The 25,594-nt window shown below is 35.8% G+C and overlaps 3 protein-coding genes across 4 annotated transcripts; 1 reads left to right on the top strand and 2 right to left on the bottom strand.

The window, feature by feature from the left end:
- The first annotated feature begins 11,972 nt into the window (after positions 1-11,972).
- Positions 11,973-13,225, top strand: LOC105227400 (uncharacterized). The gene is made up of 2 exons (XM_049450875.1): positions 11,973-12,182; positions 12,256-13,225. Exons 1-2 carry the CDS (start codon positions 12,043-12,045, stop codon positions 12,596-12,598), a joined length of 483 nt encoding a protein of 160 aa, XP_049306832.1. The 5' UTR covers positions 11,973-12,042; the 3' UTR covers positions 12,599-13,225.
- Positions 13,226-13,340: 115 nt separating this feature from the next.
- On the bottom strand, positions 13,341-14,648 carry LOC125777046 (uncharacterized). Of its 2 annotated transcripts, XM_049450876.1 has the most exons (4): positions 14,330-14,648; positions 14,082-14,268; positions 13,912-14,031; positions 13,341-13,736 (listed from the first exon to the last, which is right to left on the bottom strand). In XM_049450876.1, the coding sequence occupies exons 2-4, from the start codon at positions 14,237-14,239 to the stop codon at positions 13,703-13,705; spliced, it is 312 nt and encodes a 103-aa protein (XP_049306833.1). In that variant the 5' UTR covers positions 14,240-14,268; positions 14,330-14,648; the 3' UTR covers positions 13,341-13,702. The 2 variants fall into 2 exon arrangements, 1 of the variants encoding a protein (XP_049306833.1); XR_007422066.1 differs by lacking the exon at positions 13,912-14,031 and having other exon boundaries at positions 14,330-14,614.
- Positions 14,649-22,400: 7,752 nt separating this feature from the next.
- On the bottom strand, positions 22,401-24,840 carry LOC125777040 (piggyBac transposable element-derived protein 4-like). Its single transcript, XM_049450867.1, has 2 exons — positions 24,626-24,840; positions 22,401-24,534 (listed from the first exon to the last, which is right to left on the bottom strand). Exon 2 carries the CDS (start codon positions 24,522-24,524, stop codon positions 23,337-23,339), a length of 1,188 nt encoding a protein of 395 aa, XP_049306824.1. The 5' UTR covers positions 24,525-24,534; positions 24,626-24,840; the 3' UTR covers positions 22,401-23,336.
- Between the last annotated feature and the right edge of the window lie 754 nt (positions 24,841-25,594).

Below are 25,594 nucleotides of genomic sequence, written 5' to 3'. Positions count from 1 at the left end.
CAAATGGAGAAGGTCCTCAAAGAGGAATGGCTTAAAATCGACACAGAGGTAACCACAAATTTGGTGAAATCGATGCCAAGACGTTTGAGGGAAGTTATTCGTCGCAGAGGAAAAACAACAAAATATTAATTTTCCATTATTATAACGTTTTCATTGTATTTTTTTAAATGTCGAATACTTTTTTTGTTTACTTATTTGCTCTTGAATATTAATACCGTTAACTTTCTGATTTAGTTTGTTTTCATAGTAACAATAAATTCCATAATAGAAACTGAAATCACATTTGTACCAAATCATTCAAAAGTTGTTTGTTTTTGTTGATAATATTGTTTTTATTCATCATTATTCGGAGAAATTGTTACATGTCGAATACTTTTTTTGGCCCCTGTATGTAAATATTTGGAGTTGCTACATAAGGAAAAAATATGGAAACAGCTGGAAAGCTTCGCCGGATGAACGGCGGAATACCCCAATCATTTTTAGGTAAGTGAACTACTGTTTTTTAATTTATATTATTTGTGTTTTTACAAATGATATAATAGAGCTATTTTATGCTTTTATTTGTAAAATAACGTCAAATTTGTAAGAGCTGTGAATAATTTTACATTTTCTCGTCGTTCTACTGTCGTTGGCAAATAGGAATTAGCGAGAATGACAACTGTCGGCCTACAGTCGTGTATTCGTGTCGTCGTCAAAATAAGTGTCCATAAGAACGTGTGTAATATTTGACAGATGTCGTTTGTCGTCTGTCGTCGTTATGTGTTCAGAGCATGAATGTCAATAGCACAATATAACAAACCTGCAAAAATTATGTGAAATTAATGAAATTTAATCAACGATTTGGTTCCATAATACTTATATTTACGTTTGTAATACTTGGTACTATATCCCCGATTTAGCATTACGGCATCACATCTGCGTACCATACTTTCTACAAGCTTCTCACGCCTCTCCTTTGGGATGGAGTACCAACCTTCCTTAATACCTTGCCATAAATGTTCAAAACTTGAGAAATTTTTAGCCGCAATTTTAATTTTAACATCGTTCCACAGGGTTTCTATGAGATTAAGGCCAAGACTTTGCGCTGGCCAATCCAAAACATTTATATTTTCTTTTATAAACCGTTGGGAAATTTTAAGACAGCATACAAGTTTAAGACTTAAAAGCCCTTCTCAAACTCGTTGGTCGGCTCGACATGATGCATGCTACACATTAGTAAAAGAGTGGCCCGGAATAATTGTTGCACTAAACTTTCTGGTGAAAACAAAGATGAACAAGTAAGGAAGGGCTAAGTTCGGGTGTCACCGAACATTTTATACTCTCGCATGATAAAGTGATAATCGAGATTTCATTATCCGTCATTTACATATTTTTTTATTTTGCTGTAAAATTAATTAGAATTAAATTCTGAGAGATTTACCGATATTTTCGGTGAAAAATTAGGTTAGGTTAGGTTGGGCACTGAGTTCTTCGTGTTCGATATCAGGGACCTTGAAAAGTTATAGTCCGATCACAACAATTTTTCCACAAGGGATACCTCAGCTCACATACCGTATTTGAGTAAAGTTTTATTCCGCTATGATCATTGGTTTCTAATGTATATATTATACAGATAAGGCATCAGATGGAATTCAAAATAGCGTTATATTGGAAGAAGGCGTGGTTGTGAACCGATTTCATCCATATTTCGTACATGTCATCAAGGTGTTAAGAAAATATTATATACCGAATTTCATTGAAATCGGTCAAGTAGTTCCCGTGATATGGTTTTTGGTCTATAAGTGGGCGACGCCACGCCCATTTTCATTTTTTAAAAAAAGCCTGAGTGCAGCTTCCTTCTGCCATTTCTTCTGTAAAATTTAGTGTTTCTGACGTTTTATGTTAGTCGGTGAACGCACTTTTGGTGATTTTCAACATAACCTTTGTAAGGGAGGTGAGCGTGGATTTTATCCGATTTCTTCCGTTTTTGAACTGTATATGGAAATACCTGAGGGAAACGACTCTGTAGAGTTTGGTTGACATAGCTATAGTAGTTTCCGAGATATATACAAAAAACTTAGTAGGGTAGGGTACTTTTCCAAAAAAATTACTTCCAAATATGCCCCTCCCTAATGCAATCCTTTTTGCCAAATTTCCCTTTAATATCTTTATTTATGGCTTAGTTATGACACTTTATAGGTTTTCGGTTTTCGCCATTTTGTGGGCGTGGCAGTGGGCCGATTTTGCCCATCTTCGAACTTAACCTTCTTATGGAGCCAAGAAATACGTGTACCAAGTTTCATCATGATATCTCAATTTTTACTCAAGTTGCAGCTTGCACCTACGGACGGACGGACAGACAGACATCCGGATTTCAACTCGTCACCCTGATCACTATATATAACCCTATATCTGACTCTTTCAGTTTTAGGACTTACAAACAACCGTTATGTGAACAAAACTATAATACTCTCCTTAGCAACTTTGTTGCGAGATTATAAAAACCTACTACGCGAGCTGAAGCTAAGGGACTGCAGCAAAAATTACGACATCTATTCTAGTCATTGTTTGAAATGCAATTTTGCATCGCTTTAATGCTGCGAGTAAGAAGCTTCAGAATTCTCAACCTGATTTATCATCTGTGATAAGAATATATAGTTCTTTGGCATTATTTGTCCAAGATATGAGAGATAAACAATTTTCTGATTATGAAAAAAGCCAAAGCACTATCTGGAGTTCAAAATTATTACCACTATGACATCCGAAAGAACAGCTTTATTTGGAGAAGAAAATTTTCGAACTAACGTTTACTATCTAATTTTAGATACTTTAAGTGTACAATTGACAGGACGTAAAAGTGCTTATCATAATCTTTACGAAAAATTGATTTTTTTGACAGTTTATATGAAATAGATACCAATGAATTAAAAATTCGCGCAGATGAATTAGTTACTAAGTATTCTGATGATTTGGAAGATAGTTTCGCGAATGAATGTATTCATTTTCAACTGTCAACTCAAAGATTCTCTAATGAACACAAAAGACATTCGTTCCGCGCAAAGAATATAGAATTTTTGCATTTTCAAAATCTTCAAGATGTTTATCCAAATCTAGACATTGCTCTACGTATTTTTTTGAGTATTCCGGCTACGAACTGTTCAGGAGAAAGATCTTTTTCCACCTTGAAAAGAGTCAAAACGTATTTACGCGCAAGTATTGTCCACGAGAGAGACTGAATGCTTTAGCACTACTGTCAATTGAAGCCCAACTAGTTCAAGAAATTGATTACAATGACATAATTGATGATTTTGCTCAGACGAAAGCCAGAAAGAAGATATTTAAAAATTAAGTTATACATTATAGTTTAAGAAAAACTGACTCTTATTTATGTTGTTAATATTTATTTGTATTGTTTAACAATTATACTTTTATGAAATAAATATTATATCTTAATAAAATGAACGGACTCAAAGAAATAAATTTTCATCCTTTAAAAAGGGCGGCTAATCAGACAAGGCCTAGGGCGGCAAAATACTTAATCCGCCACTGTATTTCGGTATATGATTTTTGCATTTTGTGTCATTGTGCAATCTTGCAAGAGCAAGAGAATCCCCCTATTGTTTCTACTTTAATATGACGGCTTGAGAACTAAGTTGCTCTCGTATAGATCCGAATGTTTTTACCAAACATTCATACATGTATGTACGTATTAAGTATTACGTATGGTTTTTGAACTTTTGAGATAAGCAATGTCCAGTAGGGTAAATAACATAGCTGAGTCACATATGCATGTACTTATATGTATGTACATATGTATGTATGTATGTAAATATAAAAATTTATGACAAGGTCTCTGCTTCTGGTTCATCTGCTATGATGATGCTACAGTGACGCATGATTGATTGTTGTTTGCTGCTTTTGTATTTGTTATATGCATATACATATATACATAAGTATGTACATTTCTGGGAAGTAAGGAACTAACTATTAACTGATAATGGAAGCACAGTTCAGCAAAAGTGCTAGTAGTATTGTCCATGTTCCTTAACTTTTTTGTGAAATCATCATGAAGTTGAAGTTAAAAAAGCACTTCGTTATATAAAATAAAAAAGTAATTAAGCCTAAAAACCTTTTTGCACAGGAGTTAATAGAACAATTATTTTGGCTTTGTTTGATTTAAACGCTAATTTCGATTTAATTACCATACAAAAAAAATTACTAATTAATTATATAATTAATTTTAAATTCCCTACTAAATTTGCAAAAAAAGGAGTGCTAGTTTATCAGGTGCGTTAAATTAAATTCTAATAAGATATTTAAATAATTTTTTTAATACTACTATTATTATTATATATAAAACTGAAAGAACTATCGACGAGTCGCGGCGTTGATCGCAGGAAGATGCGATCGATGAAAGCAAATTTGGAAAAATAAAATTTAACAAAGGTAAGATTTATAAATAAGGCAGGACTAAGTTCGGGTGCAACCGAACATTTTATACTCTTGCAACTTATTCTTACAAGAGAAGTATTATCCCTTAACTTTAGTTATATACATATAGGGTGGGCCATATAAAATTTTAAATTTCGAAGATAGGGCGTAAAAGATTGAGTGTAGCGTTTGCTGTATGGCACGTAGCGCCGTCCTGCTGGAACCAAATGTTGTCCAAGTCTTCCTCTTCAATTTGCTTGAAGAAAAATTCGGTTAACATTGCGCGATATCGCTCACCATTGATGGTTGCGGTTCCTTCTTCATTTTCGAAGAAAATGGGCCGATGATTCCACCAGACCAAAATCCGCACCATACAGTGATTCGTGCTGGGTGCATTGGCTTCTCGACGATTACGTGCGGGTTTTCTGTGCCCCAAATGCGACAATTCTGCTTGTTAACGTAACCATCGAGGTGGAAATGAGCCTCGTCCGAAAAGATGATTTTTCGGTAAAATTGACCATCCTCGGTCAAACGATCTTCTGCCCAATCTGCGAACTGTAGAATAGTGAATAGCGACCCATTTCGTAAATTTTAAACTTTTTACTGAATATCTATCACTTTCCGAATGGTATTTGACGTTTCCAATGTCGAAATATAGATAATTCAAATTTAAAACGTTAGATGGCCCACCCGTTATATGACACATTGACCGAGATTTTCTATCAAAAGTCAACCATATTCGGTACCTAGGATTTGAACAGTTTTGGTTGGATTTGAACAATTTTTTGTCTTAAGGTGGCGTACCCTAAAGGCATTATTCGTTGAATCTCATTATATCAATTCCTTCTTGATTTGTGTAATGGAAAGTAAAAGAATCAAGTGGAATTTAAAATTGCGATATATGGGAAGTGCATATCGCTCATTTGCTGCAAGACCGGCATAATTCAAAAAACGTGATTTTGGAGTTAATGCTGCAGAATTGTTCGTTATATCATACTTCATGTTGAGTGAAAAATTCATATGAATACCTCTTATATGCTCCGCTTGAGAAGAGGTGTAAGGTTGGAGTCATCGTGTAAGGTTGTAGTAAGTTGAAAACTTTAAACGCGTTTTCTGGCGAATCGATTTTTTTGACTTATGCCGGTCTTGCAGCAAATGAGCGATATGTAAGTGAGTTTATTGTCCGACAGTGACATAGGAATATGATTTATATATCGATTTTTTTTGTACTAAGGAACCTGTATACCAATTTTCATTGAGATATCTTAGTTTTTACTCAAATTACAGCTTGCACGGACGGACGGACGGACTGTAAGTTGTGCCTAAATAAAATCTTAGCTAAGCATTGTTGCAAACTGAGCAGTCGTTTGCGTTTCACAGTCAATGCTTTATTTCTATAAAATTTTATTATGATATATGGCAACGTTGTGGGCAACATATGTTTTACAAATGTCATTCATAAAAATATGTTTGAAATATTTAAATTATAACAGACAATACCTAAATTTGCGAGGAAAATTATATCAAAAATGGATGAAAACAACAAAAGAACCCCAAATTTCATCACTAGCGAGTCGGAGCACCCATTGGAACTGAAGGAAAAGTATAAGCTGTTATTGAGTGCAAGCGAGCGGACACATGCCCTACGCTACGAAAGATGTCGCTGAAAATTCAAAGCAAATTCAAAACAAAAATCAGTTGTTATTTAAGCATCCAATTTTCACTGCTTAAGCATAACCTAAGTATGAACTGTAAAACACTATTTTCCTGTTTTATCTTAAGCACAACATAAGTATGGACTGTGAAACCGGGCATAGGACTCTGTAACAACTGGTTTCAAGAGTATAAAAATAGACATTTAGATAATTACTTATTTTAGGTTTTTCTTATTTCAAGCAGGAGGGTGGAAGGTCACTGGATATTGGGGATGGTGGATGGTGGAAGATGGCAGCGACGACCTGCGGTTGCAGTTATGTCGGGTTAATGTCAGGTCTGTGGAGGTGCCCATACCCCTGATAAAAACATATTGATAACTGTAATAATGCTGAAATTTTCGCGCATTTGAACATGGAATACTTATTATAGCTGAAAAACTAGATGCTTGCAAAACGATTTATACAAATTAAGCGATGGCAGCATTGCTCAAATACGATCACGGAAGTGGCTCAACAAGTTGCATTTATCGATTTGATTTTGGTGCAAGAATTCATCCAAAGAAATTTTATCTTCTAAATAAGGTAATGGCGGGAGGCATATGTATATGCATTTTGAAATTTTTCTGATAAAGATAAATACTTACGTAGCCACAAAAATAATTAAATGCGTTTCCTTTTAAAAGGCTAATATCTAAACTACTATCAAAAGTAATTGATACAATAGTTTTCGGGGGGTGGAATGCTCTAGAAATCCTGGGTTAATATCAAAGGGAGTCACTGCACACATTATTACTATGTTCTGAAATTACTGTAGCTTCTGATTCTAAAGGCAGGAAGGTTACCTTTTGTCAGAATATTTACGACCAGAAAGGTTTTTTAAAAAAATCTAAAGCTTAAAATGCGCCTAATTCATATCAAGAAAGTTTACGTCCACCAATTATTATTTATATACAGTCAGCGTCAAAAGAAAGTGTACAAGCTTTTTTATTACATCAATAATTGAATTTCATATATTTGTTATTTAAAACATGTTATATTTTTTGAAAATGGTATTTACTTCTTTTTTAAATTATGAAAAATAAAATCAAAATTCTTACAACAACAAAAGTTATAAACAAAACACTTACAATTCTTCATTTTTTTGGCTTCAAAAGAAAGTGTACAAAGTGTTAATGTGTGACATAATCAATAATTTGTATTTTGTTTGTTTTCCATTTACTTAAATTACGGCATGTAAACGACGCGGCATTGAGTTGACATTCAAAAGATAGCGGATTATTGAAAAACCGTTATGTCGTCGCTGGTTAAATGAAAAGTAATACAAATCAGTCATTCTTTATGTTCGTTAAGTGATCGGTAGAAAAATCAGAATTGTAAGAGCAATGGGTAAACAAACATCCATTGCTATACGCGAACTTGTGTTGAAACTCCATAGAGAAGGAAAAAATTTAAGAGAAATCGGTTCTACTATTAATAGAAGTCATAATACTGTAAAAAAAATAATTGACAAGCAAAAAATGTATGGAAAATTGGAAAATCGTCCCAAATCTGGTAAACCAAAGCGATTAAGTGGTGCTGATGTTAGGTCTGTTGTACGAAGTGTAAAGATAAATCCTTCTAAAAGTGCGGTAAAATTATCGAAAAATATTTTGGAAACGTCAGGGATAGCTGTTAGTGCCAGTACAATTCGCCGCGCGTTACATGCAAATGGCCTCCATGGAAGAGTACCGCGGAAGAAGCCTTTAATTACAAAAACCAACGAGAAAAAGCGTTTAAATTTTGCTTAAAAGTATGAGTGGAAGGACATTCCGTTTTGGAATAACGTTCTTTTTAGCGATGAGAGCAAATTTGAGGTTTTTGGAAAGAAAAAAGCAACAAAAATTTGAAGAACAAAAAATCAAGCATTTGCCGAACAAAACATAATATCCACAGTGAAGCATGGGGGGAGGCTCGGTGATGGTGTGGGGGTGTATGGCAGCGAGCGGGGTTGGCAATTTAATATTTATAGAAAGCACTATGGATAAGATGGATTACTTGAACATCCTGAAGAGTAATTTCCATTCTATTGTCGAAAAATTACATTTGGATCCGTGTTGGATATTCCAACAGGACAATGATCCTAAACACACGGCGAAGATTGTGAAGGAATAGATGCTTTATCACGTGCCTAAGGAATTGGATCACCCCCCACAGTCACCGGATCTTAACCCCATCGAGCATCTTTGGGAATACCTAGACAGACAAATAAGAAAACGAACAATTAGCAGTAAGGAGATGCTCAAAAGATGTTCTAACAGAAGAATGGCTGAAAATCACACCGGAAGTAACCGCAAATCTGGTCAACTCAATGCCGCGTCGTTTACAAGCCGTAATTAAAGTAAATGGAAAACAAACAAAATACTAATTATTGATTATGTCACACATAAACACTCTGTACACTTTCTTTTGACGCCAAAAAAATGAAGAATTTTAAGTTTTTTGTTTATAACTTTTGTTATTGTAAGAATTTTGTTTTTGTTTTCCCATAATTTAGAAAAGAATTATATACCATTTTTTAAAAATATAACATGTCCCATTGTTTCATTTAACAAATATATGAAATTCAATTATTGATTCAATAAAAAAACTTGTACACTTTCTTTTGACGCTGACTGTATGTAAATCAAAATTAAAGACAATAGTTTTAGCGGTTTTTGGCCTACATTTTGTTGCTATTATTGCCTAGTCGTCGACATACGCTCTCCACTCGATTTCTAGTATTATTTGCGGCTATTTTGACCCGCTAAGTCCATGATGAAGCACAACAAATGGGTCTGGTGATCGAGGGCAAGACGAAATATCTCCTGTCATCAAACAAACAGTCGTCGCACTCGCGACTTGGCCCTAATGTCACTGTTGACAGTCAATACTCCGTTGGAAAGATCCAGTTGGCGCCACGTAGCGAAAAAAAAGAAACGACTGGCGCGCTGTTGTTAACTCGGCTATAATCGCTTAAGCGGTGTCTACGCCAGTAAAGAAGAAAAAGAAGTCCATGATCCACTTTTTTGGCCTTATTTTGAAGAAATTCGATGTTTTCGAATACGATTTTCTAAAAAGTTTCAGATATGTTGAATAGGATTAATGTCTGGTGATTGCGGGACCTGTAGAGTTATTTTTAATTCCAAAACAACCATTCACGTACAAGATAAGACGTGTATTTTGGGTCGTTGTCCTTTTGTATGTAAATAGAAATGTCTGCTAATAACAGCCGATTTATAATTTACATTTTTTTAAATGCTCAGATACATGTGTTTATTCATTTTTTTATTAAAAAAAATCCAAATGTCCAACTCCAGATGCAGCCATATAACCCCAAACCATAACATTACTCCTACCGTGCTTTACCGTTGGCAATACATTTTTTCCTTGCGACCCTTCATTGGTCTTTCTCCACACTTCCTGTGATCTATTCGAACCAAATATATTAAATTTTGATTCGTCGGTGAACAAAATGTTTTCCCAAAACCAATACGGTTTGTTTTTTAAATATTGTTTAGCAACCGCCGACCTCTTCTTTTTATTAACATTACTTATGTATGGCTTACGACATGCGATTCGCCTATGAAAACCAGCACTATTCAACACATTCCCTACTGTTTCTTTAAGTGTGCTTAAATCGGCTGTTAATAGCAGGAAAATCAATTTCCATCAGGATACGGACCCAAAACACACATTGTATATATCTGGAACTTTTTGGAAAACCGTATTCAAAAATATCGAATTTCTTCAAAATAAGGCCAAAAAACCGGATCATCGACTCTGGGTCAAAATATTCGGAGATAATACTAGAAATCGAGTGGGGAGCATACGTCGACGTCTAGGGACAATAATAGCAACAAAATGTAGGCCAAAAACCACTAAAACGATTGCCTTTAATTTTGATTTACATACATATGTATATAAATAATCATTAGTGTACGTAAACTATTTTGATATAAATTAGGCGCATTTTAAGCTTTAGCATTCATTTTTTTATTTGTGTAAAAAAAAAATTGATAAGCTATATTTAATGTTAAATATATGTACATACATATCTTGAAATGGATAGAAAAAAGATAGGAATATGAAAAGAGAGCCTGGTAGCAAATTTTGTCGAAATGGATCAGTCGGAATGCTGCCAAGCTCATCGTCCTATTTTTACACTAGCTCCTATAAAGCTTTCTCATAACATCCTGGCGGCAAATTTTTACGTTTATGGCTCATTTAGTTATTGATTTATCCCGCTTTTAGTAGTTTTGAACCGTACTGGTATATGGGGAGTAAGCCATGTTTTCATATCTATTTTCACACTATCGGTAGGCTTTTTTGTAGCTTTAGCAGTTTAGAAGATAAGTACATAGATTCATTTTTTAGAGGGCGGGTCCACGCCTTTTTTTTCAAAATTTTTTGCCCACAGGTGCCCCTGACTACTGCGATCTTCTGTGCCGAATTTGAGTTTTATATCTAAATTTAGTGCTTAGGTTTGGCACTTTATCGGTTTTCTGTTAATGGCAATTTGTGGGTGTGGCAATGGTCCAATTACGCTCATCTTTGCACTCGAAATTTTTTTGTACTAAAGGTTGGTATCCAGCTCCCAAGTAATTGCTCAAGAAAAAAAATACATTATTTCTTCAAGTTAATCTAACAGCACGTTACGCATTGTGAATGATCCACATTAGAAGAGCAAGAGAGAATCAACTTAGGAGTGTAAGCACATAAATATTTGTATTGCGATCTAATACTATGTTCAGACCGACACCTAATCACACGATTTCGGCTGTTGCATGGATTATCCCACTAATCTTAAAAATTTATCAAGATTTCGCCATACAAAAATGACAGTTCCAAATCACTTCATTGAAATGATTTGAAACTGATCCACGCTAAATCTGTCCGTGCGACTCTGATTTTGCGCAATCTACTTGTCAGCACTGGAAATCTGTTACGTTATCACAGCTGATTTAGACACTACAAAGGGAAAAAAATGTAAACAAACAAATTTTTTTAAAGCAATGAATCTAATTTCACCTGAAAATCGATTTAACAAATGAAATTATTACATGGAAAATATTAAAAAAGACGGCTTTTATTTCAAAATACCATATGACAATCTTTTCTTTTGATAAATATTAAGCCATGTGAATTCTTGAATGAAAATAACAGCTGCTTTTTGATCTTTCTAACGGCAGTGAGAACACTGTTGGGTTATGAAATGATTAAATGTAATCTAATCTTTGAAATTTTCGGTCTGAACATAGTATAAGGAATATGGATGAAGATTGGTAAGTCAAATTTCAAAATGAACTATATTTCATAATAATGATTTTAACGAATTGTAGGATAAATTTAATGAAGACCTTGAATTATGGTGCCATGATGGCTGCCATGGAGATAGATGCTGAATTCCAAAAAAAAGAGCGTAAGAAGGCGAGATATTGGATGAGTTCATACCTTAAAGGTTGGTACGCAGCTCTTAAGTAATTGCTCAAGAACAAAAATACATTACTTCTCAAGTAATTTTGACAGCTGGTAACGCATTGTGAATGATCCACATTAGAAGAGCAAGAGAGAATAAACAAAGTAAACAAACTTTGTGCGTATGTATGTATGTATGTATGTGTATGGTAACACAAATATTTTCATTGAGATTTAAGGAATGTTGTTGATGATTGGTTGGTTTTATACAACATTTCAAAATGGAACATACTTTATAATAATGATTTCAACTAATTTAGGATGAATTTGACGATTACTTCGAATTTCCTGCAAGAAACAATTGTTGATTTGATGTTTCTTTGCAAAACCAGGTTTGCCATATTCACATTTTATTGAAAAAAAGTATTAAACTTTATCGCAGGAATGTTTCTGGACCGTTTCTTAAGCGTTTTTTATATGAAGTTTTTACGTTTCTTGAGAGCTGCGTACTAAGCTTAAGGAACGAAACGACAAGGGAAGGTTCATGTCCGATTTCGAAGCCCTGCGCAATTTTCCAGATTTATTCGTTGAAAACTTTCGCATGCCATCACAAGTTTTTGATGAACACAACAGCAGGCCAAAAGATTTCATTCCAATTAAAGCCAAATTGGCAGTGGTACTGGAGTATGTTTTAAACATTTTTGCCAAAGTGTCTTTTATAACTGTGTTATGTTTTTTTTGAAAATTATTCTTACAGATACCTAGCATCGGGGGATTTGCAACGCTACTTAGCTTCTTGCTATCGTATCTGCAAACAACATTTTGGCAGGATCGTGAATGACGTTTGTGAAGCATTATGTACCGTACTGAAAAATGAAGTGCCCGATTGGACGGAACAAAATTTGCTAGAAATAGCTAATGGTTTTGAAAACCAATGGAATTTTCCCATTTGTGTTGGCGCCATTGACGGAAAACACATTGTTATAAAAGCACCTCCAAAAAGTGGAAGTATATTTTATAACTATTTACAAAGTAAGATCACATTAGATGCCTCGGTTGTACTAAAAAGTAACACGAATTTTAAACTTTTTAATTTATAGGGGTTTCATTCAATTGTGCTGCTGGCTACCTGTGATGCGAACTATAAATTTACCTATTTGGATGTACATACATATGTATGTAGGTGATTATGGAAGCGAAGGCGACTCTCATATTATGAGAAATTTTAAGTTTGGCACCAGAATTCTGAACGACACCTGTCTATTTCCTCCTGACAGAGTAATCAATCAAAAAAAATGCTTCATTTCATTGTGGGAGACGACGCCTTTCCTTTATGTAAGCGCTTAATTAAACCTTATAGCGCCACACAACTCTCGGTAGAGCAAAGGATTTTTAACTACAGGATAAGTAGAGCTAGGCGGTGCATTGAAAATGCTTTCGGCATTTTAACTGCAAGATGGCTTTGCCTTAGAAAACTTTTATTTTGCAAGCCTGAACGAGCGCAAGTTGTTGTTTCGGCATGTTGCCTATTACATAATTTCCTTACAAATAAGTGTCGCCGAACCTATAATTCGAATGCGTTTTCTGGCTTTGAAGATAGCACTGGAAATTGGATAGCAGGAGAATGGGAAGTGTTGCTACAACAAGAACACACTCGAAATGAATCCATCGTAACCACTTACCGCGGAAGAAGTTCAGATTACGGCAAATATATTCGGAAAATATTAACAGACTATGTTAATTCTCATAGTGAATCTGTTCCTTGGCAAAACAATGCCACTTTTGTTTAAATTTATAATATATTATTATTTTTATACAAATAAAAAAATCAAGACTATAGGCTTTTAGTTTTCATTTCATTACAAACTTTTTATTATTAATATAAATGGTTACAAAAATAAAAAAAGTTACAAAAAGTGAAAAGTTTTTATTATTAATATAAATGGTTACAAAAAAATGTTATTAATCGTTGGTTCTGTTTTTATTTTTATGCTCTTCAATCTTTTTCAGAAGCATTAGATTTATGGAAAGACACACGTCGTCGCCAACAGATCGAGGCAGTTGATTTAACAACCAATCAAAACTAGAAAGAGCTTGTGCGTAAGGGGAGCTGCGTGTGGTATTTGAGCGACTTTCCAACAATTCCTCTTGCTTCTTGAGTATGTTATCAAACCGACTCCACGCTTGATTTTTGCAGGGAGAGGTTAATCGCCGTCCTCGTTTCGTGGGGGTTGGGTTCTGAAATATAAAACAACACAATTGTAATAATAAAAAAAAGAATCTAAATATGTATGTCTATCTTTAAAAATAAATAATAAATTACAAATAAAAAAAAATTCCTATAATTAGACCCATATATAAAATTTCTCCATATACAAATATAATATGTATATGTATGTATGTATGTATGTACACATAATCATATGAGTGCTGTGAGTCGGTTGCACTTGTTAGTGACACATTAGAATCCTCGCCGATATGTATTGGCGATGCATGTGAGTCTTCTCCGAAAGATACTGGAGTTGTGAAAGTCCTATAGAAAAAATTAATTGTTTGGCGGGCGTTCAAATTATGCAAACTTACTTCCGTTTGTGGGATTCATTCGTCAAAAATGACATTTCCTCCGCAAACTCCCAATCAACGTTTTCTGAAAAGGATGGAGTTTCCAAAACTTCCCCACCATCGCTGCCACTTTTGTTCTTATGAGCTACCCTAGCATGGTAGCGATAGCTTTCGCGCATACTTATCCACGCTGATTTGCACTCATCCACTAAAACATAAATTTTATTACAAACAACAAAACAATGAATACAAAACATAAATTAACTCACCACTTTTATCAAGGGCATTGCTTATGTGGAGCCAGGATTGATTTACCGCATTGTGTTGCTAATATCCCAGATCCTGGGCCACTCCTTCACGCAACTCACAAAGTTGCCGCTTTTCTAAAGATGTGAAATTCAGCATACGATTTTTGCGTTTCAATGAGCCATCATTTTTTAAATTTGCATCAATTTTTTAAATTTTCAAACAATATAAATAATTATAAATTTCACTTTACTCGTACGCCAATGTCACTTTCCTTCTAGAAACAATTGTTGATTTGATGTTTCTTCGCAAAACTAGGATTGCCATATTCGCATTTTATTGAAAAAAAGTATTAAAAATTAGTACTAGATTTCTTGAGAGCTGCATACTAGCACAAGTAAATTTATTTATATATTTTTGTAACGAGTCGTGTGTGCGGATCGTCGCATTCGATACGAAACGAAAAAAGAATTTATGAAATAACTTCCCTGGTAAAGCTCTAAATGACATTTTCGAATAACGAAACACAACAAAATAAAAAAGCCTGCAAGACGGAGGTAACAGATTGCACAAACACATTGAAACATTTTCAGCTGTTCACTAACACTCTTACATTTTCTGGAATTTTCAATGGAATGGGAGAATACGTAAGTAAGGTAGAGAAAAACTATCGACATTATAAACATATTGTAATGTTAACTTTATAGAATAGGAGAGGCGAATACCCAATTTTTCAAGAAGAATAAACGAAAAGCGCAGTTTATTTTGGATTTTAAAGAGGTAAGTTCGCTATTAGATAATATGATATTTTATAATTAATTTCTAATTTATATATATATATTATTAATTTCTTTTATATAGAGAAAACGAAAGACGTTAACAAGGAGAAAAAGGTAAGCATTGTGAATTTAATGTTGTGGGTATAATTAAAAATTTTAATATTACAGAAATCATTTGGACCATTGGTAAAATTCAAATCTATTGCGTGCAGCAACCAAATAATGGAGTATGTTTTAAATTATTAAAGTTAAATAGTGTATATTTAATTCAAATATTTGTTATAGATTGTGCATTTTATTTTGATTTTATTATTAAATAAAGAGAAATAATAAAAAAACTGAGTTTTATTTAAAAGAATTTAATTTGCTAGAAGTAACAAATGGGTAACAGATAATCTTGTTACTGCTTGTTCTTCCTAACATGCTTATATGTTAAAGGTAACAAACTGATAACCAAAATAATAACACTAACAGATATTCGGGTAACAAATACTTTTTGTTATCCATAACACATGGGTAAGCTAGGCGCTAACAAAATAATTTGTTACCCGTAACATACTGTGAAGAGATTTGCTAACAAATGTGTATATTCTGTTAGAACAAGGCAGCATGCGATATTTGCCATTGGTTAGAGCGAGATAACCATTGAACATCAAATAGCTATGTGTTACTTTTTTCCCACTCTCTGAACAAAAGTAACAAATATTTTAACGAATGCAAAAGTGAACAATAACAATTCGCTTACACGTTTGCTAACAGCTACCCGTCTTGCAGGAGTATTTGAATTGGAATTGAACGTAATTCAAATTTAACCTTTAACTTAAGAGGTCAAATTTCGAAACGTAGATTTAGAGGTAGTAGTAAATTTTACACCATTTTGATTGTTAAAATTTATTAGAGATTTTTTTATTATAATACTTACAAATTTCATCAAACTGATTTAAATTAATTCTAATTACTGTATTTGGAAAGAAAATTTTAAACTCTTTGTATTTTTTTGAAAAATTTGTCGTTTATTTTGGAAGCCTTTTTAGGATTATGAGAAAATCAAAACACAAGGTGTAAAATTTACTACCACATCATTAGTTAAAGGTTAATGTATGTATGTTCATATGTACGTTTATGTACATATCTAATTTAGTTTTTGCAGGTAATAAATAACATGTTTTTTTTTATACAAGCTCATCTGATTCAGATGAAGAACATCACCAAATGAGGTCCAGAATTCGTGATAAAAGTAATCCCTTGGCTTTATCTGAAGCTGCGTAAGAACATTTTTAATTATACCGTTTAACTTGGTATAGATCTTATTATTTTAAATCATTTACAGATTCAGGAAGCGGTTTAGACTCACTAAAGACGCAACTTTCATCCTATCGAAAATAAAATTTAACGGACATTTATCAACCGTAGTGCCACCAATTCTTCAATTAGCAGCGACTTTGTCCCTTTTGGCGAGTGGAGGCTATCAGCACTCAGTTGTAAACGACTTTTCAATTGGAATGTGTCAAAGCTCAGTATGTAAAATTGTAGTGGACGTAGTTAATGAAATGGAAACAAAACTATTTAAATTTAATTTTTTTTTTTAAGAAATCGCAGTGGTCGTTTAAGAAAATTGCCAAAGACGTAGGGGCTAACCCTAAAACCATTTCTGACGTTATTAAACGCTTTAAGAAAGATGTGCACATTGACAGGAAGAAAGGCTCTGGTAAAAAACGGGGCCATATGATCGGGAGAAAGCGAAGAACGTTGTTACCATTCTCAAGAAAGACCCAAGCATTTCGGGCAGGAAATTGGTGAGGAAGGCTTTCTGCTCAGAATCTTTAGTACGCGGGACGAAGAAAGAAGCTGGGCTGAAGACGAACAAGGTACAGAAAGTTCCCGATAGAAACGCCTTTAAGAACGAAGCCGCAAAACAACGAGCTAAGAAGCTGAGGAAAGATTTTGTCAATAAATTCGAATGCTGCATATTGGATGACGAGACCTACTTACGTTTTAGTGGACTTTTCTCAGCTACCTGGACTGGAATTTTATACAGCCAATTTTCGACGAAATGTTGCTAAAATTCAAAGCCAAAAAGGTGACAAAATTTCCAAAGAATTTTTTTGTGTGGCAGGCAATTTGCAGTTGTGGCAAAAGGAGCAGCTCATTTGTTACATCGGGTACAATCAACAGCGAAATATACATATGTGCAGGAATGTTTACAAAAGAGATTGCTCCCATTTTTAAGCCAACATGAAGTGTCCATGTTTTTTTTGCCTTGACCTCGCTTCATGTTACTATAGCAAAACAGCCTTAGAGTTTTTCCAACGGAATGGAGTGATTTATATACCAAGAAAAGCAAATCCACCTAACTGTCCTGAACTAAGGCCAATTGAGAGATACTGGGCTTTAGTAAAAAGGGAGATGAAGGCAACAAAAAAGTTCAGCAGCTATGAGAATAGCCGACACTACCATAAAAACACTAATGGACGGGATTCCGGAAATAATAAAAATATTTATTAATAAAGCATAATTCTTGGTTTATTCTTCGGTTTTTCAAATTTAGGATAAAGGTTTTTAACAAAATATCGAAAACTAGCCTTCGCGGCAAGAACTTTCATAAGTGGACAACTAAAAAGGGCAAATCACACCGCCGGGGAAGAGGATCATCCCGAGAGTGCAAAGGCATCGACGATCCTCTTCAATGTTTTAAGTTATTCATAACTCCAGAAATTATTGCAGAGATTGTACAGTGGACAAATGTTGAGATCGGGAATCGTTGTAAAAAAAATAGCACTATGGAAATGCAAATGCGTGAGGCTGACGCATCAGAGATCTATGCAGTAATTGGACTTCTTGTCCTTACGGCTGTCAAAAAAGACAACCATTTGACAACAGAAGAGCTATTTGATTCTACCCTTTCCGGTACGCGCTATGTATCTACAATGACCAAAATGAGATTCAAATTTTTGATGTCCTGCCTTCGTTTTGACGACAAAACTGTAAGATTGACAATGAACCGAGATAAGTTTGCTCTCATAAGAAAAATTTGGGACTTTTAATTGAAAAATACCGCCAGAACTACGTGCCCGGCTTAGTTTTAACCGTCGATGAACAGCTTTTAGCTTTCCGAGGAAAGTGTTCTTTTCGAATGTACATACATACCGAATAAACCAGCCAAATATAGTTTGAAACTACTGATGATGTGTGACAGTGGTACCAAATACATGTTCGACGCTCACCCATACCTGGGAAAAGGTTCTACTACAACGACAATGCCTCTAGCAGAATATTACGTAAAAGAGCTGACAAAATCTGTTCATGGAATCAACCGAAACGTAACAATGGATAACTGGTTCACATCGATTCCACTTGCAAAATCATTGCTTCTGGAGCCGTATAAATTGACTATTGTTGGCACTTTACGGTCAAACAAACGATAAATTCCGAAGGAGATCGGCAATGTTAAAGGGCGGAAACCTGGAACTTCTATGTTTTGTTATGACAACGAGCTGACCTTGTTGTCATATAAACCAAAACCGAAAAAACTTATTTATCTTTTGTCAAGCTGCGATGAAGAAGGAATAATCAACACAGAAAACGGAAAACCCGACATGGTTAATTTTTATAACCAAACAAAAGGCGGCGTTGATACTTTAGACCAAATGTGCAGCGTGGTGTCCTGTTCGCGCAAGACAAACAGATGGCCGATGTGTTTATTTTATGAAATTCTAAACATAACATTCGTAAACTGCTACGTAATATATACCCACAACATGTTTTCAAAAGGACAAAAGCCAAAAATTCGTCGAGACTTCTTAAAAGAGCTTCATGAATCGCTAGTGACTTCAATTTTGGAAAAAAAAAGCTGGAAACACCAAACTTCTCCCTGAAAGAGAATATTTATAAAATTATTCCTACTGCACAAGCAGAAGCTGAAAATGTTGAAGCGGAGCCAAAGAAACGCAAAATATGCCACTTCTGTTCATCATGAAAGCGCAGGACGACAAAGTCTGTCTGTAAGAAATGCTCAAAAAGCGTATGCGGTGAGCACAAAGTTGAGCTTTGTGCCTCATGTATGAAATGAGGCTTTTTACATTTTTTGTTTCTACTTTTATTTCTTCTTCTTCTTTACTGGCGTAGCCAGTCGTTTCTTCTTTTCGCTACGTGGCGCCAATTGGATATTCCAAGCGAAGCCAGGTCCTTCTCCACTTGGTCCTTCCAACGGAGTGGAGGTCTTCCTCTTCCTCTGCTTCCCGCGACAGGTACTGCGTCGAATACTTTAAATAGACGAAATTACCTACAACTTCAAAGTTATGACTGTCAACAGTGACGTGAGAGCCAAGTCGCGAGTGCGACGACTGTTTGTTTGATGACAGGAGATATTTCGTCTTGCCCTCGTACACTGACAGACCCATTTGCGTTGCTTCCTTGTTCAGTCTGGAGAAAGCAGAACTAACGGCGCGGGTGTTGTGGCCGATGATATCAATATCATCGGCATACGCCAGCAGCTGTACACTCTTATAAAAGATTATACCTGCTCGATTAAGTTCTGCAGCTCGAATAATTTTCTCCAGCAGCAGATTGAAGAAGTCGCACGATAGGGAGTCGCCTTGTCTGAAAACTCGTTTGGTATCGAACGGCGCGGAGAGGTCCTTCCTGATCCTTACGGAGCTTTTCGTGCTACTCAACGTTTTTTGCAGGGATACCAAATTCAGACATCGCGGCATAAAGGCAGCTCCTTTTCGTGCTGTCGAAAGCAGCTTTGAAATCGACGAAGAGGTGGTGTGTAGCACACTTAAATTCCAATCGTTGGGCATACTTTCGTCCGACAATATTTTGCAAGGAAGCTGATGCATGCTCCTTATCAGTTCTTCGCCGCCGTGTTTGAATAGCTCGGCCGGCAATCCATCGGCCCCTGCCGCTTTGTTGTTTTTCAGGCGGGCAATTGCTATTCGAACTTCTTCATGGTCGGGCAATGGAACGTCTGCTCCATCGTCATCGATTGTGGTATCGGGTTCGCCTTCTCCTGGTGTTGTGCGTTCACTGCCATTCAGCAGGCTGGAGAAGTGTTCCCGCCATAATTTAAGTATGCTCTGGGCATCGGTGGCTAGATCACCTTTGGGGGTTCTACAAGAGTATGCTCCGGTCTTGAAACCTTCTGTAAGCCGCCGCATCTGTTCGTAGATGGGTCGTGGATGGACGGGTCCCAAGGGTCTCTTTACTCCTGCGAATGGTAGGCACCTTGTCGTGGTGCAGGGGCTTAGGCGCAAGGTATACTCGGCGCCCCCCAATCCTGTGTGGTTGGTGCTGTTAAGCACGGACCTTCCTGTTCCCCAGACAGATCATAGACCCGACAGCTCACCCTGTTGAGCCAAGGGTCGTAAAAAAAAGATGGACAACAATACAACAGAAAAACAAACACAAAATTTGGATTCGATGACGGACAAAGGGCAACGACAAAGAACAACGGCACGTATGCCCAAGCCGAAAAACGGAAAGCGGCCAAATCACGCCGCAGGAGCCCCCCGATCCAAAAGGGTGCGGGGCACAGACGCAAAGGCAGCCGGGGGCCAACCATCTGGACCGGCTCCTCACCGGGTAGAGGAGGGAAAGCGCGGGTATGCGGATGCTGATAGAGGCATCCGCATGGCTGTTCTGCCTTTCAAATACCCGGCGGAGTCGCTGAAACCGGAGGAGCTCACCGTGCTGCAGGACATCCTCATGGACGAGGTGTCTAAAGGAGTGGATTACACGGCGTCCTTCCTGAGCATCGACTTCAGAGGAGGCATGATGCAGGTAGACCGCCTGGACGAGTCGTCCGCCGACTGGCTGAGGGAACACGCTCCAAAGCTGGGAGGCTGGGCGGGCCCTGTCCTCTGCGCGAAGAAGGTGGAAGATGTGCCAGTCATGTACAGCATGACAATGTTCCTCCCTCAGCGTGGGGGCAGGACCTACGAGTACGCCTTGGGCCTGGGGAGGAACCAGAACCGGGGACTCAGTATCTCGGGCTGGTGTGTTGCCGGCAGCAGAAAGGAGAAGCTAGGTGACATGGAAGGATAGAGGTTGCACTTATACATAGATGACGAATCGTATAAGTATGTCCGGGCCGCGAGCTTCCGCCTGCTCTACAGGTACAGCACGGTCGTCTTGCGGCCTTAAAAGCCTGCTGACACCGGGAGCAAGGAAGCCAAAACGCCCGCGCCTCCACGGGACAAGGGCGTCGATAACCAGGCAGTGACGGAGTCCGCCCCGGAGGAAACAAGGATGGAGGTGGGCGAGTCGTCGGAGCAGCCCTTTTATAAGTTCCCCAGAGCAAAACCAGTTTTTAGATGAGGCAGAAAAAGTTTTAAAAAGAATTCGGGTCGTAGATGACTTAGGAAACAACACAACACATAATTTCAATTTTATCAAGGGGTGGCATCTCGTTGGGAACGCGTCATTGAACAAAACGGCGCATATTTGACTTGAATCGCTTTATTGTAACCAATTTTATGAACAATTGAAAATTGAATAAAAATACCGCAAGACTTTTTTCGACAACCTATTATTAATAGTTCAAGACGATTGTGGCGATTGCTGTCACACTCAGGATTTCCTTACCTAAGGACAAGACGACTATGTCAGGACAGCTTAGTTAATTTTTTTTTTGGTCAGATTAGAAGTAGGGGAGGTACTAGAAATCCACAGTTATTTCAGAACATATCCATAATGTACTTCTTAATGTATGCAATGATTCCGTTTCAAGCGACCTTTTTTGGCAGGATTTCCAGGATTTACCACGGCCCAAACACTCCATTGTAAGATTCATTACTTTAGATAGTAGTTTAGAAATTAACTTTTTAAAGGAAATTGCTTTTAATTATTTTTGCGGCTACCTTTGTTTGAAATTTTTTAAAATGCACACCCGCCTTCTGCCATTACCTTATTCAGGAGATGAAATTCCTTCAGAAGAATTCATCTTCATACACCAAAACCAGAAATGATAAATGCAAGTGAAGCCGCCTGAAGAATTTGTTGCATTTATTAATAACCACTTAAAAATTTAGAAATAAAATTTGTTGAGGAATTTGACAGAAATTGTCATAAATAGGTGTAGGAGAAATTCTCTTTACTAAATTAACCCTCTGTGACTGACGTGATATTGTTCTAACAATTCTAATGACGTGGTAGACTAGCAGACACCATTTCTATGTCTTATATTTTCCAAGTTCCGTTTTGTAAAACTAACAAAACCATTTTTATTTATTGTTAATAAGTTTAAGTTATTATTTATAAAGGTATTTTTTTAATTCAAAGCGAAAATTGGTGTTATGTGTTATTTATCGGTATGGCATGATTTTTCTGCAAAAAACATAGACCTGTATTAGAAGATCAAAAAACAACTCAAAAATAAATTTTTTTGAACAAATGTTTTTAATTTTTTATTATTTAGACTTCAATTTAACAGTTGATATCAAAAAGTAATAAATCCAGTGGTAAAAAAGAAAATTATCAAACATGTTAAGTGGCACATTAAAGCCTATAACTTAACAATCAAAAAATATTTCATGTTATAATTTATGTAGCAAAAATTTTAGATTTTGCTTAATTTGCACTTAAGTTAAACAGTCTTAAGACTTGAGATCATATGTATATATATATATGTATAAAAACTACAACTTTTCCTGGCAGGTTTCACAAAGAGGCTTGGAGCACTGGAGGCAGATTGGCTTTAAGCAATCACAACAGCAATACCTTGTTACCCTTTTTATTTTTTGGGGACAAATTGAACACAATTTTCGTCCACTTGGTGGATTAGATTGAATAATTGGTGGAGGAGGGGGTAGATCTTGGCCAAGAACCCTGGTGAGCATCATTCTTAGTTCTCTTGGCAACCTTTCATTGTACACCCGGAATTTCATATGGTCTAGCACCAATTCTCTTGCCAGATTAAGCATAAATGTTTTTCTTCTCATTTTTACATCACTGTCAGTACACATTTGATATAAGACAAAGGCATTAACACCAACCATATCTAGTACTCTTTGAAATACTGCCATAGGCCATCGACGAGTTTTTCGACTGCATGAATATATCGAACACTTTTTATCAATTTCGTCAACTCCTCCTTTTGTAGCGTTGTAATCTGCTATCATAACAGGTTTTTTTGTATCAGTGTCTATTTCTTGACAATGGTGAGAAGACGAAATCAGCAAAACAGCTTTATTTTTTTTCGGTACATATGATAATAGGGTAAATTCTTTCGTAAAACCATACATTGAACTCCCTACTTCTCTAGTTTTGCACGGTAAGAAAGAAGGCGGTATCTCAACTTTATTTTTTTTAGAGTTCCTAAGTAAGTCAATCCCTTTTTCAGCAGAGCTTCCATAAGTGGTATAGAGCTAAACCAATTGTCAGCCGTAATGTTCCGGTTTGAGTTTTCGACAACCTTCACAAGTCTTAACACAGACTGAGTTGGTACTGCCAATTTCCTTTCCTGTTCATTTAACCCTATGCCGTCAGAATTTTTACCATGATAAATATAAGCATTGTAAATGTAGTATGTGCGAGCATCGACTAACAACATTATTTTAATGCCATACTTTGCTGGTTTCTGAGGCATGTAAATTATAAACTTGCAGCGACCTTTAAACGGCAGTAACATTTCATCGATGCAAAGGTATGGTCCGGGTGTATATTGAAATTGACTGTTTAGAATAAATTTGTTGAAGAAATTTGAAATTGGCGCAAGTTGATCGTCTTTGAGACGCTCCGCTCTGGTAGTTGAATCGTCAAACCTAAGGCAGTTTACTAAAGAAGAAAAACGTAAATTTGACATCCCACAACGAAATATTTCACGGCCACTGCCATCGGTTGCGAATATTGTGCGAAGATCTGCGTCATTACATTTAAAAACTGAAGTGTAGTATAGTAGGCCAATGAATGCTTTCATTTCCGTTACATAAGTATCCATAAGTTCCACCTTTGTAGTATTATTAAATTTAGCTCGGTAGTTACAGAGTTTTTGATTAGTATATTGTACTAAACATTCCAACATGGATTCGTCAAAAATTTTGGACCATAGCTGTAAATATCCTTCAAAGGTAGAAGTATGCAGACGACCTGGTAGTCTAACTATGTTATGGGCTGCTGTTCTAGATGTTTTTGGTCGCTCTCTTGCACTCCACAAAAATCCTTTCTTACCTTTGTAGTAGTCGCTTGTTGGATGTTGATTCACTTCTTCACAAATATTTTGTGGCTCAGAGGTAGTCGCATGTTGTTCTTCATTGTCTTCATCATTATCTAAAAGAGCCGTTTCTGGCTGAAAATTGGGGTCATTGCATTCACCATCCATATCGCTGAACTCATGCTCACTCTCTTCCTCCAGCCACTGTAGTATTACCTCATTTCGGTTTTTAAAAGTTCCACATGAGGTTCTCTTAGAACAATGTTGTGATATGTTTGATTTCTCCATAATAACAAAACTATAAAATAACAATTTTACTGACGTGTTGTTTAGGAGACACTATGAAAATATAACAAAAATACTGATGTGATTGTCTCACAGACACCTACCTTAATATTGATGTGGTTGACTCGCAGACACTTTATCGCTTAAAATGGCACGTGTGCTTACATCAATCGATCTGAACAAACTAACATAGGCATGAGTACACAATAAGAAGGTACAGAGAACGAGAGAGTAGATGTATGGAAAATAACGGTACAAAATACTCTTTTGTGCCTGTTGGTGTCTGCTAGACTACCACATCAGTCACAGAGGGTTAAAAGATATTAGGCCCTTCTTGTGTTGTGAAGACTGTGACCCAAAGGTAGTTATTGCTCTATTTATTAGAATTAGAATTTATTTTGTGACAACATTTTTAAATAAAGATTTATCTCTAGCCAATTTTAAGAATAACATTTTGTGTTTTTATCTTCCTTTTTTAGTGGTTGCAATGAGCTAAATATTTAATACTAAGGTTTTTTAAGCAGAATTGCATTAAGAGGCTCTAAGGTTAGAACGATAAAGATTAGAAAGTTTTTAATTACAAATTAGAATTTGGGGCATAAATATTGGCATTTGTATATACACACATACGTTTATTTTTATAGTTTTAAGTACTTGTATTATTAATATTCTGTGATATGGAGTGATATTGTTTTTGTTAATTTTTTTATACTATCTGTTGCGAAATGCCGTCGGGTAGGTAGCTGATGTAGCGCAAGTTTTGAGCTCTTGAACTTCTTAAATCTTTTATGTGGAAAATAAAAAAAGATAAAGATCCTTTTTTTTACAAATGTATTCCTATGAAAAATAAGAAGTCATATTTTTGTACTATATAATAATTGCAGCCTAAATTTTATATACCAATTAAAATAATAAATTGAAAATGGGCAATAATATTTTGATTTATGTTTGTATAAGTTTATTAAATTTAAGACTCATTCCCAACCCAATTTGTATAATTTTTCTGTAAATTAACAATATTAAACTAAATATTAATTTTTTTGAAAAATGTTATTTTGAAAATGTACTTTATT

This window comes from Bactrocera dorsalis, chromosome 3 (genome assembly GCF_023373825.1).
Source record: "Bactrocera dorsalis isolate Fly_Bdor chromosome 3, ASM2337382v1, whole genome shotgun sequence".
NCBI lineage: Eukaryota > Metazoa > Arthropoda > Insecta > Diptera > Tephritidae > Bactrocera > Bactrocera dorsalis.
This window is presented reverse-complemented; position numbering and strand designations above follow the sequence as displayed.

Excerpts from the sequence above, each read along its gene's own strand:
- LOC105227400 (XM_049450875.1), top strand. The coding sequence starts at position 12,043 with ATGTCCGATTTCGAAGCCCTGCGCAATTTTCCAGATTTATTCGTTGAA. Across the intron at positions 12,183-12,255 it reads AAATTGGCAGTGGTACTGGA|ATACCTAGCATCGGGGGATT; the intron begins GTATGTTTTAAA and ends TTATTCTTACAG.
- LOC125777046 (XM_049450876.1), bottom strand. The coding sequence starts at position 14,239 with ATGCGCGAAAGCTATCGCTACCATGCTAGGGTAGCTCATAAGAACAAA. Across the intron at positions 14,032-14,081 it reads AATGAATCCCACAAACGGAA|GACTTTCACAACTCCAGTAT; the intron begins GTAAGTTTGCAT and ends TTTTTTCTATAG. Across the intron at positions 13,737-13,911 it reads CAGCACTCATATGATTATGT|AACCCAACCCCCACGAAACG; the intron begins GTACATACATAC and ends TTTATATTTCAG.
- LOC125777040 (XM_049450867.1), bottom strand. The coding sequence starts at position 24,524 with ATGGAGAAATCAAACATATCACAACATTGTTCTAAGAGAACCTCATGT.